This window comes from Nematolebias whitei, chromosome 13 (genome assembly GCF_014905685.2).
Source record: "Nematolebias whitei isolate Nwh7 chromosome 13, NemWhi1, whole genome shotgun sequence".
In the NCBI taxonomy this organism is placed as follows: domain Eukaryota; kingdom Metazoa; phylum Chordata; class Actinopteri; order Cyprinodontiformes; family Rivulidae; genus Nematolebias; species Nematolebias whitei.
This window is the reverse complement of record NC_056510.1, coordinates 1,503,793-1,516,920: the sequence shown is the minus strand read 5'-3', so window position 1 is coordinate 1,516,920 and position 13,128 is coordinate 1,503,793. Positions and strand designations below refer to the sequence as shown.

Sequence of the window (13,128 nt, the reverse complement as noted above, 5' to 3'; positions counted from 1 at the left end):
GGCGTTTCAACATCCTCAGCCTGAAGAACCAGCTACCTACTCACTAACAATCTGATCCTCTGTCCAACGCTGCTTACCTGTTCTAAAATCAAGAAACCTCCTGGAACTGGAACCTCTTAATCCCCTCCTCAGATTCCATCTATAAGAAAAGACTTTTGACCAACCAATCCATCACCTGTAAATAAAGGAAACACTTTTTTTTGTAAACTCTGTGCCTGTCTCTTGTTCGTCTGCCACCTGGGGTCAAACACTAATCAAAATCATGTCAAATATAGCTTTTTTTATTCTTTATGTATAAAGCCCAAATTTAATGTACTTTTTTCAGTTTTATCTTACTTCATCTGGCTTTGATAAGGAACATTTCCAGAAAAAGCTTTTCCAAATTGTCATTAGAGTTAGAGCTACCTGTCTGTCGACAGTGGCTTCAGTTTCTTGCCAGCATCTTGTAATCGTTAATAAATTAAACTTACTGGTGACAGAAAAAACTCACTGATAGTATATATTGTAATACGAGCAATTTAATAGACACAACAATTTTTTTTACTATTGTAAACATAATATACATTTATGGCATTTGTAAATCAAATTATATTTAAATTTCCAACTTTTTGGAATGGCGTGTGCATTTTTACACTCAGCTGTATGATAAACATGTGATTGATCACTTGAAGTTATTTGTGAAAGGAGGAGGAGCAGAATGAAGCTGTTGTTTATCAGCTATTGGAGTTCAACCATCTCACATTTACTTTCCTCTCTGATTATGGAGAGTCTGAATGGAGCTGAGCTCTGCTTTCCACAACTCAACACTTCCTGCAAAAAGCCACCACTGCATCACGTCGGCAACATTTTAATTTACAGTCTGTTGTCCTTAATTTGTTTCTTCACTGTGACTCTCAACATACTAGTTGTCTTTTCTATTTCCTACTTCAGGTATAAAAAAAATAAACTGAAACAATTGTACTAATTGTAGTTTTGAAGTATACTTTAAATATATCTGGTATATGTGTTATTGTAGTAAATAACAACTCTTCTTGTGACCATCAGTTGAAGTTATAATGTTATCAGTGATTAAATCTAGCATCATTTTTTTACTAAAGGGACTTAAATATGAAATAGCAGATGAAAATATGGTGCCAACGCCATATGTTACTGCACATTGTGTTCTATTGCTGTAGGACACATGTTGTAATTTTTACAAACTGTATTTTTTTCTGTTACTGCTGTTAATGTTCAGTTATCTGTTTAGTGTTTCTTTGATTTCTTTTCCAGGCAGCTTCACACCACAACCAACTTCTTCCTCCTGTCTCTGGCTGTCTCAGACTTCTTTGTTGGACTTGTGCTGATGCCGATCCGAATTATCATGACAGGAGGCTGCTGGATTTTAGGGAGCTTTATGTGTGGATTTTTCAATTATTCTGCTTATATTATTACATCTGCCTCCGTAGGAAACATGGTGCTCATTTCAGTTGACAGATATGTGGCCATCTGTGACCCTTTGCATTATCCAACCAAACTGACCCATAAGAGAGTTCAGATCTGTGTTTGTCTGTGTTGGGCCTGCTCTGTGCTCTATAATGGTATGATTCTGAAGGACCATCTGAAACAGCCAGACAAATATAATTCCTGCCATGGAGAGTGTACAGTTGTGATTGATTTCAAAACAGGGGCTTTTGATTTCATATTTACCTTCTTTGGCCCCATCACAGTGATCACGGCTCTGTACATGAGAGTGTTCGTGGTGGCTGTGTCTCAGGCTCGAGCCATGAGGTCTCATGTTGCAGCTGTGAGTCAGAAGGGTTCAGCTCCTGTATCTGCTAAGAGGTCTGAGAGGAAAGCAGCTACAGCTCTTGGAGTTGTTGTCATTGTGTTTCTAATGTGTATTTGTCCTTACTTTTTTCCCACTCTTGCAGGTAAAGACACATCATTTAATTCTCAACTTTCAGTTTTTGGAAGCTGGTTTTTTTATTCCAACTCTTGTCTGAATCCAATGATCTATGTTTTCTTTTATCCGTGGTTTAGAAAATCTATTAAACTTATTTTAACACTTAAAATACTGCAGTCTGATTGTTGTGATGCCAACATTCTGTAGATAATATGTTTGCTCAGTCTGCAACAGGACAAAATCATCTGCTGGCACTTTCTCTGCTTTTGTTTTGTGGCAATATTAAGAAAAAAAAAAGACATGCATAACATCTTTAACCAGTCTTAACCAAAATACCCAGACAACTAGTGTGAAAACATCCTAACAATTCAGACTGATTTTTTTTGTCCCAAGGCATCTACTCGTTTTGTAAAAAAAAAAAAAAACTCAAAAAACAAAAAAACAAGTAATCAGGTTTTGAAACAAACCAAAATAAAACCACCAATATATATATATATATAAAAATAAAAAGATAAAAGATTTATTTTTCCATCCATCATCTTTACCCGCTTATTCTATTTTGGGTCACGGGGGTCACCTGTGCCCATGTCCAGCAATCACTGTGCGAGGGGCGGGGGACACCCTGGACGGGTCGCAAGTCCATCACAGGGACACATAGAGACACACGAGACAAACAACCATTCTCTCACTCACACCTAGGGACAATTTAGAGTTACCAATCAGCCTAACATGCATGTTTTTGGTCTGTGGGAGGAAACCGGAGCACCCGGAGAAAACCCACGCATGCACGGAGAGAACATGCAAACTCCACCCAGAAAGACCCCTGGACCGGGATTTGAACCAGGGACCTGCTTGCTGAGAGGCAGCAGCTCTACCAGTTGCACCACCGTGCTGCCCATTATTTTTCCATTTCTTCTGAAAAGTTATTTTTTTTACTTTGGGCTGGTCCTTTCCCTTCCACACAAACACACATGCAGTACACCTTTCCCTGAAAAACAATGCATGCCTCAGCTATAGAGTGCATGGCGTTATATTTTTATTTATTTATTTTTATCATCAGTAGCTGACTGTTGGTGACAAGTACGCAAAAATGAAGGCTAGCTCACAGCCTGGAGGTAGTAGCCTCCTGGACAGTTAATTTTCAAGGTCCAAAGTAAAAAAGACCCTGGCCTGAATTCCCTCAACCTTAGTTCAGAGATGTAAATAGTGTTTTGGTTTTTTTTTATCTCTGGTAGTCGATGACCTCTTCACTACGTTTGCATCTTTCTTTTACCCATTCATACAGCACTCTACTATATCTATACAAAGACTAATTAGTGCTTTTTTTTTTACATCCATACACTGATGGGACACACATTGGAGGCAATGAGGGGTTCAGTGTCTTGCCCAGGGACAATTTGGCATGTGACTGCTGGTGAAATCGAACCCCCAACTCTTGCATGGGAGGACAACTGCTCTAACCACTCAGCCACAGCCACTGCAGGATGAAATTTTTGAGTGTTGCAGAGACGTTGGTTCACAGGTGGGGGAACCTACTGATAGACTGATGCTGGTCAGCTTTCTTCCTGTGGAGGTTATTAATGCTTAAACATGTTGCTTCTGTGACTGCTACAGAGCTATCTGACCTGGATGACAAATCTGTGGATGAGCCCTGTGTGGGAATGAAAATGAAGTAGACTTGGATGTGAACCCTGGAAGTTTAGATAACTCACCTGATGCTGAAGATGTGGCTGTTGGCTCAGTGATTGATTCTGACTATATGGACTCTGACAGGAGAACTGTGGAGTGGGTCACACAGCTAACCCAACCAAGTGTGTCACAAGTGAATGTTTCTGATGTTGCAAGTTTGACATCTGACTATCAGGCCTCCATTGTTTCGCTTACAACCCAGGATTATGAAAAGTCTGTTTCCAGTGAATCTCAAAATGTAATTGATGCTGTCAAAATTCTGGTGGAGGTTGTAAGATCGGATCCTGTCGTGGACGATGTATCAAAGGCAGGCCTCTTTGATGATGTTGACCAAACCTCAAAAAGCCCACATTGACCTTTTCAGTGCTCCTCCTCAGAGCAGAAGCATATTTGGTTACCTGGTTAAACCTGTGGAAAAACTGATACAATGTCCAAACAAGCTGTGGTCCAGTATAAATTTGATGTTAAAATTTGTGTTAGGAAAGGACAGCATATTTGTGAAGAGAAACCATCCATCATTAAACAGGGGTGGAGGCCTCTGTGTTCAACTGTCTCCCTCTTTCATTGCTGTTATCGCAAGTATAACTCAGCCTTTTGTGAATAGCATGCAGCTATCAGGACACTAACAACCAATTATTAGGCTGATGGTCCTCCTTTTGCATGTGACCACTGAGTTTTGGCTGTCTCCAGCAAACTGGTTGCTCCACTATGAGAAGGTGCGGTTTATAAGACTGAGCATGTTGCAGTACCTCAGACTGAAGAGGTCTTTTGCATAAAAGGTAAAACATTTCAACAAAGAAGAATCCATCCAGAGGACCTGACTTAACCTTATTAGACACCTTAGTACACATAGGACATTGTTTGTCAATTTAGTTGACATAAGATATGTATACTTTAAGATTTATTCTACTTTAATCCAATTTTATGACAAATAGGTAATATACTTAGTTAGATGGGCACCAAGCGTCACCAGATATGTAGTCCAGCCTACCTAATTCTCCTGTGGTTTACCTCAGTCTCCCAGAGATCAACCTCACATTGCCCTCCAAAGGACCGCTTTGGACTTTATATAGAATAACCTTGATCTTTCCCTTTCTTAGAGTTATTAATTTGACTGTTTGAAATATATCTCACATCCAATGGACTACTTCTGTGGTATGGACACTATTAGTTCAACAAATTTCAGTCAAGCCATCTGGACAGTTTCTTTTTTTGTTGAGACATTTCATTTTTCATCCAAAGGACTTTATCTTATATCTAATCTTATCACCAGAAAACTGGTTGGTCCACTATGGGAGTGTGCTGCTTGTGGGACTGAATTTTTAGTGGCTCCTAGGATTGATAGTCCTTTGGATGAAGGACGAAATGTCTCAACACTAAAAGAAACCGTTCAGATGACTAGACTAAACTTTTTGGATTTTTTATTTTTTTACTTGGATTATTGAGCACAAGCTTTGATGACACTAATAGTTGTGGTTCACCAACTTTTGAACCAGGTTGTAAATTGCAAGCAGGGGATATGTAGTGTCACATATAAGGATTCTGACTACTTTTGTAAATAATTTTACTTCATTAAATAAAGCTGTGGTCACAGCCATTATCACCTCTTTGTTCCCTCTTTCCAAACTAACGTTTTCCCTGATTAAATCACCCAAGGTCTGGAGAGTAACAAAGAGACATCTGCTGATGTTATCAGTAGAAGGTGTCGCACCAAGAATTTCAATCAATCAAAGAACCCTCCTGTGGTTAATCCTACCAGTCTCTTTGCTTTCCCAAAGTCAAAAAGGAAGTGGTTGATACTGGTTGATACTATCAGAATATTTACATACTTTAACAGATTCATGGCTCCTCTAGGTCTTTTCACACTATCATAAATTCTTAATTTTCATTCATTCAACCTTTATTTCTACAGGTAAATCCCATTGAGCCTCAAGGACTCATTTAAAAGAGAGACCTGATTTCAACAAAGAATGATGACAACAATGAACAACAGCGACAACAATAAACAGTTATAAAAAGTCATACAATTTTATTGTATGTTTTTAAACAAATAGGTTGGCTAAAAAAATTTAAAAAGAAAAGAAAAGTAACAAAAAACAGCTAGATTCTAAGGCGAATGTAAAAAAATAAAAACAGGAATGGTAAATGGACTGTACTTATATAGCACCTTTCTATCTTATTGAGACACTCAAAGTGCTTTACACAACAATCTGTGCCTCATTTACCCATTCATACAGCACTCTACTAGATCTCTACAAAGCTAATTGAACAATCATTCTAAAGAGACTAATCAGTGATTTATCACATTCATACACCGATGGGATAAATATCGGAGGCAACAACAGGTACAGTGTCTTGCCCAGGGACACTTCGGCATGTGACTGCTGTGGGGTTCAAACCCCCAACTCTTGCATTGGAGGACGACTGCTCTAACCACTCAGCCACAGCCGCCCAACAGGAACATGTCTGCATTGGGCCCTGCTAGGAGTCCAACAGATTATTAAACCCACTTAGAGAGGTCAAGGTTGAGAGCTTCAGATCTTTTTGTAAGTTATTCCAAGAAACAGGAGCGGAGTAGGAGAAGGTCCTTTTGTCTAGTTCAGTCCTCACTGAGGGAACACTGCAGGTAATAATGTCCTGAGACTGCACGCTGTAGCTGCACTCACACAGAGACATGTAGGAGGAGATGTATGAAGGCAGCTTATCTTAGTTTATCTTAATCTTAGACTTAAAAGAAATGACCCTTATATAAACTTCTCTCAGGACCAAACACGGTTCAACACTTCTCCCAAAAGGCAGTTAAGACTCCCAGACTCTCTCCCTAATCTGAGCTAATATCTCAATAATGTATAATGCTGATTCTGTGAAAACAATGTCTTCTGCTCTTCAGTAAGTAAGTTTACTCCTAAAATGCTTTAATAACCATGTTTTCTTTTAGCCACCAATAACTTCCAGAAGTTTCATTCTAAATCAAACACATAGTAATGCTAATTTGTCCTTTAAAATCTTTTAAACAAAAGTCTCACATTTATAATGTTTATGTTTCCGCCTCTCAGCGAGCAGGTCCCCGGTTCAAATCCTGGTCCGGGAGCCTTTCTAGGTGGAGTTTGCATGTTCTCTCCGTGCATGCGTGGGTTTTCTCCAGTTTCCTCCCACAGACCAAAAACATGCATGTTAGACTGATTGGTAACTCTAAATTGTCCCTAGGTGTGAGAGAGAGAGAGTGAATGGTTGTTTGTCTCGTTTGTCTCTATGTGTCCCTGTGATGGACTGGAGACCTGTCCAGGGTGTCCCCCGCCCCTCGCACAGTGATTGCTGGACATGGGCACCGGTGACCCCCATGACCCAAAATGGAAGAAGCGGGTAAAGATAATGGATGGATGTTTCTTATAACTAAAAGTTGTCTCCATTATTTTCTTTAGTTGAAGCTAATTTTCTTTGCTATATCAGTAGTATGACTTTTAGATGACTTTAAATGTGATAATATAAAATTAAGAACGTGATATGTTAAATGAATTGGCATTAAACATGTGATACATTTTTAAAGTAAGCATTGATTGTTTGGTTTTATCTAAGTAGAAGTTTTCATAGTGTTTGTCTTGTTTTTTTTTTTTTATTAGTATTAAACTTTGAGGCAAACAGAAGTTCTGAAGTAGAATCCCCCCCATCTCATTGTTTGAGATGTGTACACCAAGACTCAAAAACATCATTGGCTGACCATCACTAAGACGCCCACCTTTATTTAAATAGTCACTTTGATTGGATAAACCTTTCCAAACACATGCCTTCTCCAAAATCTTTGAACCTGCCAATCACACTTGGGAAATGGGGGAAACACTGTGAAAAATAGAGAGAAAAAGAAGATGGAAAAAAAAACAGCAAAACAGAAAAAGTAAGAAGCCGCCAACCAGAAACTTCTGGTTTGATTCAGCACAGTAATAAAGTGAAGCTACACAGAGCTTTAAATGGTAAATGAACTGTACTTATATAGCGCCTTTCTATTTTATTGAGATACTCAAAGCGCTTTACAACAATCTGTGCCTCATTGACCCATTCATACAGCTCTATACTAGATCTCTACAAAGCTAATTGAACAAATCATTCTAAGGAGACTAATCAGAGCTTTATCACATTCATACACCGGGACACACATCAGAGGATGAGGGTTCAGTGTCTTGCCCTGAAGCACTTCGGCATGTGACTGCTGGTGGATTCAAACCCCCAACTCTCGCATTGGAGGACGACTGCTCTAACCACTCAGCCACAGCCGCCTGCTTTAAGAAAAACTGGCCTTTTGAGAATCATCCTCTAAGAATTTAACATGATTTTAGTTAAAGGTTGACCCCAAGTGGCAGATTGAGAGAATGACAGAGACAGAGTTACAAAAATAAATGTCTTTATTTACAGGTGCAATGGTTTTGGGCTGAAAAAGAACAAGTTAGATTCTCTTACTGAAAATGTCTTTCAGTTGGAGCCAGAGGGGAGAGCTCTGAGAGAGAGTGAGGTCCTAGGTTCCAGGAGGTCCTTAGCTGGAGAGAGGTGAGTACCAATGGAGAGAGGAGCAGGTTGCGTAGTGGGTAAGGACTGGTTATTCAGGCTGAAGGCTTTTGCTAGTGGGACACAATTGAAACGAGTTGAGGTCTTGAGGAGCAAGGAGGCCTTGGAAGGCTAGAAGGACTTGGAAGTCACTGCAGGAGATCACAAGCAAGGTATTTAGAGACAAAATGTCAAGAGACTGTTTAGTGGTTGTCCATTTGACAGGGTCTGTTCCTTGTCTGCCTTTGCATTTCTCCTTTTTCTGCTTCTTGTGTCATTCTGTTCCTTATGTATTTTGACTCTGTGTTTCATGTCAGTTTCCCCCTCTCCTCAGTCTGCCTCTCCAGTCTCTATCATTCACACCTGTCCCTCATCAGCTACCTGCCCAGGTGCTCTCATTACTCACTCTCCCTCTGACTTATTTAAAGATCTTGTCTCGTCCACTTGCTCCGGTCATTGTTCTGTTATGCACAGACGTCTCAGTCCTCCTCTGCTCTTGTTTGTCTGATTCTCCGTCCGACTCTGTGCCTGTCCTGTTTTGACCTGCCTGACCTCTTTTAGTGTTTTTTGCTGCCTCGCCAGTCTTTCTGTGTTGTCATTTAAAATAAATTATTTTTATTTTAAACTCCAGCCTCGCTCGCCTGCCTGCCAGTGGGTCTAAAAACTGAGGTTTGTGTCACCATTACCTTTACCACAGGTGGGATAATATGTCCCAGCACTGAAGGAGTGTCTGGCAGAGACTTTTGTACTCCTGCAGAGTAGTCCTCCAAACCAGGCTCAGATGTGTAGCGGTGGGTATCAGCTGCAGCTGTAGGAGAAAGTGTGGCTGGCAGAAACTAGAACTCCCACAGAATTGGACCACTCCAAAACCTCTAAGGCTGCACAGAGCCAGACGCTGTTCCCACCTCAGAAGTTTTCGGCTTGAGTGCCCACCTGTGAAGAACCAACCACAGAGAGAGACGCCCGTCCCTTAACACCTTGGGAGGTCTTCGCTTCTGAGGTCGGATCCGGCCACTCACCTGCCTGGTTTCTACTGTAGGAGCTGAAATCGATTGTACGACTCGGTGGGACAAATACTGGTGACCACGGTGCCTTAAAGATAGAAACAGCAGTTCAAGTCAATGAGTCTTTGATAAGTTTCACATTTAGAACTTTCCTTTTAATTTGATTTCATTTGTTAATTTCAGTTAAACCTGCCTCTCAGTGTATAACCAAACTTTCAGTCATACTTTGTTTTATCCATTCATAACATGTTCGTTTTATTTCAAGATTACATTTTTCATTATTCATATTTCCATAACTTGTTACTTTATTAGTGTATTTCAATAAATAGAGCCAAACTTAAATCAGGTGTGTGTGTGTGCGTGCGTGCGTGCGTGCGTGCGCGTGCGTGCGTGTTTTAATGTAATTGTGATATTACTCCAAGGACAAGAACTCTGGTTTGGGGTGATTTTTGATAATCACTGATAATTGCTGATAATCCTTAACAATAATAATTTGATAATTATTGGTACTGATAATCCTGTAAATCATGGATTGATAGTTTTCCCTCTTTATGAGTGCAGTGCCCCGACATTTGAAAAGATTTTGAATTAATAACACATGCATGCTCCACACAGAGAGGCCCTAGCACCTTGTTGCTATCGGGTGAGAAATGAAGTGATGGATAACAACAAAGTCCATGCTCAATCATCCAGGTATACAAGTAATGGATCGTGTCAGATTAAATCCAAACAACGTCGTACAGGAAGGATGCAGTTTCAGAACCACCTAGATGAGATCTCTGAATGAGGACAGTTGATTACAGATGTCTGACAAGGGTATGGGACCTGGAAACAATGAAAACTGAGGGGATTTTAGTTGCAAGAACAATATAAACTAACTAAAATAATTCTAAACATATTGAAATAGACAACCAAACAGTAATAAGAAAATTTACCAACAACACAAAGACATAACTAGTTGCCAAATGTCACATTTTTTCATTTTATTCAAGTTTGTTAAATCAGAAACTGAACAAGTGACAAGCTGGTGATTGTGTCCAGTTGCAGACCGAGCAAACATTACAGGACGTTAGCATCACAAGAGTCAAGCCGCAGAATCTCAAGTGTTACAGTGAGCTTCACAGATTTTCTAAACCACGGATAAAAGAAAGCATAAATGATTGGATTCACACAAGAGTTAGCATAAAGTAGCCATATTCCAATAACTGAAAGTTTGGAAATATTTGAAGTGTCTTTACCTGCAAGAGAAGGTGAAAAGTAAGGACAAATACACATTAGAAACACAATGACAACAACTCCAAGAGCTGTAGCTGCTTTCCTCTCAGACCTCTTAGCAGATACAGGAGCTGAACCCTTCTGACTCACAGCTGCAACATGAGACCTCATGGCTCGAGCCTGAGACACAGCCACCACAAACACTCTCATGTACAGAGCCATGATTACTGTGATGGGGCCGAAGAAGGTAAATATGAAATCAAAAGTCCCTGTTTTGAAATCAATCACAGCTCTACACTGTCCATGGCAGGAATTATATTTGTCTGGCTGTTTCAGATGCTCCTTCAGAATCATACCATTATAGAGCACAGAGCAGGCCCAACACAGACAAACACAGATCTGAACTCTCTTATGGGTCAGTTTGTTGGGATAACTCAGGGGGTCACAGATGGCCACATATCTGTCAACTGAAATGAGCACCATGTTTCCTACAGAGGCAGATGTAATAATAAAACTGGTATAATTGTAAAGTCCACACATAAAGCTCCCCCAGACCCAGCAGCTTTCCATCCTGAGGATTCGGATCGGCATCAGAAGAAGTCCAACAAAGAAGTCTGAGACAGCCAGAGACAGGAGGAAGAAGTTGGTTGTGGTGTGAAGCTGCCTGCGAGAAGAAAGAAGTTTCTGTAAATATATTAAGAACAAAAGTGTTAAAAACAACTAAAGACCTGTTGCAGCATTATAAAATATATGTTTAGTTCAAATCAGAAGAAGAAGATGTAAAATCAGAAAATATACTTTTTTTGTATATTTAAAATGTAACACATGCATTAAATATTTTATATTCTGGTTTAGTATTATTTGTTGTGTGATTTAAAAAAGTTAGATCTGAACATTTATAGAAATAATCACAAACATGTTACAATAAGAGCATCAGTACTAAACACTAACTGTACATTTCTATTGCTATAAATATACATTTAAAAATATTCTATGAATATACTATTAAAAATATTCTATGAATATACTATTAAAAATATTCTATGAATATACTATTAAAAATATTCTACGAATATACTAGTTAGGTATCTCTTTACACCTGAAGTGGGAAATAGAAATGATGACCAGCAGGTTGAGAGTCACAGTCAGAAAAGAGACGAGGGACAACACAACGTAAAGAAAAACGTTCTCAGCGTTAAACTGCTGTGTCTTTGTGCAGGAGGTGTTGAGGAGTTGTGGAAAACAGAGCTGAGCTTCATCAGGAGCCTCCATCGTCAGAGAGAGGACGTCAGGTGAGAAGCTGCTGAGCTCTGGCAGCTGTCTGACTCAACGTCTCCATAAAAAGCTTCCGTTGCCATGCTCCTCCCTCGTCTGTGGACCTGGACCACGAACGAATCCACCGTTTCTCCATTTTCTGTTCCTACATTTGTTTTTCTGGGAACTGGTTTTGATCTCCAGCAGTCACTGTGTGAGAGGCAGAGGACACCCTGGACATGTCCCCTGTCCATCACAGGGACTCAGAGACAAACAACCGTTCACATTTAGGGAACGTTCAGAGCAACCAGTCATTGTAAAGTGCATGTTTCTGGTCAGTGGCAGGTAACCAGAGTCCTCGAAGAAAACCCACTTGTGCACGAGGAGACTATTTTAAAGGTCTACTTGTGTAGAAAAGCATTTGAGTTTCATCTTAGTTAGTTGCTGTTAACGCAGCTCGTGTGCGCTGGAGACTTTTGAAGAAGCTGCAAAGAAATGAAGAGAAATGCACCAGTTTTCCCATCTTTTAAAAACCAAACACACACTGGTGTTGTGCAAAAGTAAAGTGTCAGTAAACAAACACAAACATTGTGTCCAACCACTGTCGAGCAAACATGACTAAAACTGATGCCTTCTTTTCAGCTACAGGTTTCAGAGGGTTTGAGGAGATAGATGGTCTTACCAAAAATCATTTTAATTCTCCTAAAATCCTTTTGGACACACTTATGGGTATTGTTATTATTATTTTATTTCTTCTTTTGGCTGCTCCCTCCTTCAGGGGTCTCCACACTGAACTAACTTGCAGAAAGACTTAGCAATTGTTTTTACGCCAGATACACTTCCTGACGCAACCACAGACCACTGAGCTACCACAGCCCTCTGCGTGGAACAGAGAGCTGCATCTAGGGCGCCCGAGGGAGCAGATGCTGGGGGTTAAAGGCCTTGCTCAAGGGTCCGGAGTGGGGCAAAACAGGTCTCTCTGACAATAAATTAGTTTAAGGCTTCAAGCACGATCCCAGAGAACAAATATTCAAATATTCAATGACATATTTGAGGATGAGAAAATGCCTGAAGAGCGGAGAAGAAGTGCTGGTGGCCATTTTTAAGAACAAGGTGGTGTACAGAGTTGATGCAGCTACAGGGGAATTAAGATGATGAGCCACACGATGAAGATCTGGGAGAGAGTTGTGGAAGCAAGACTTAGACGAGAGGTGACTGTGAGCAGCAGTATGGTTTCATGCTGAGAAAGAGAAAGAGCTCCACAGATCCATCTTTGTTTTGAGGATGATGATGGAGAAGAACAGAGAGGGTCAGAAAGAACTCCATTGTGTCTTTGTGGATTTAGAAAAAATATCAGACAGAGTGTCGAGGGAGGAGGTGTGGTGTTACATGAGGAGATCTGGAGTGGCAGAGAAGTATGTTAGACTGGTACAGGACATGTATGAAGACAGCAGGACATGTACGAGGACAGCAGGACATGTACGAGGACAGCAGGACATGTATGAGGACAGCAGGACATGCATGAGGACAGCAGGACATGTATGAGGA

The 13,128-nt window shown here is 40.2% G+C and overlaps 2 protein-coding genes across 2 annotated transcripts; one reads left to right on the top strand and one right to left on the bottom strand.

The window, feature by feature from the left end:
• Positions 1-760: 760 nt before the first annotated feature.
• On the top strand, positions 761-2,089 carry LOC119418915 (trace amine-associated receptor 13c-like). The gene is made up of 2 exons (XM_037686206.1): positions 761-930; positions 1,270-2,089. The coding sequence occupies exons 1-2, from the start codon at positions 761-763 to the stop codon at positions 2,087-2,089; spliced, it is 990 nt and encodes a 329-aa protein (XP_037542134.1).
• An 8,081-nt stretch (positions 2,090-10,170) lies between these two features.
• On the bottom strand, positions 10,171-11,598 carry LOC119418914 (trace amine-associated receptor 13c-like). The gene is made up of 2 exons (XM_037686205.1): positions 11,426-11,598; positions 10,171-10,990 (listed from the first exon to the last, which is right to left on the bottom strand). The coding sequence occupies exons 1-2, from the start codon at positions 11,596-11,598 to the stop codon at positions 10,171-10,173; spliced, it is 993 nt and encodes a 330-aa protein (XP_037542133.1).
• Between the last annotated feature and the right edge of the window lie 1,530 nt (positions 11,599-13,128).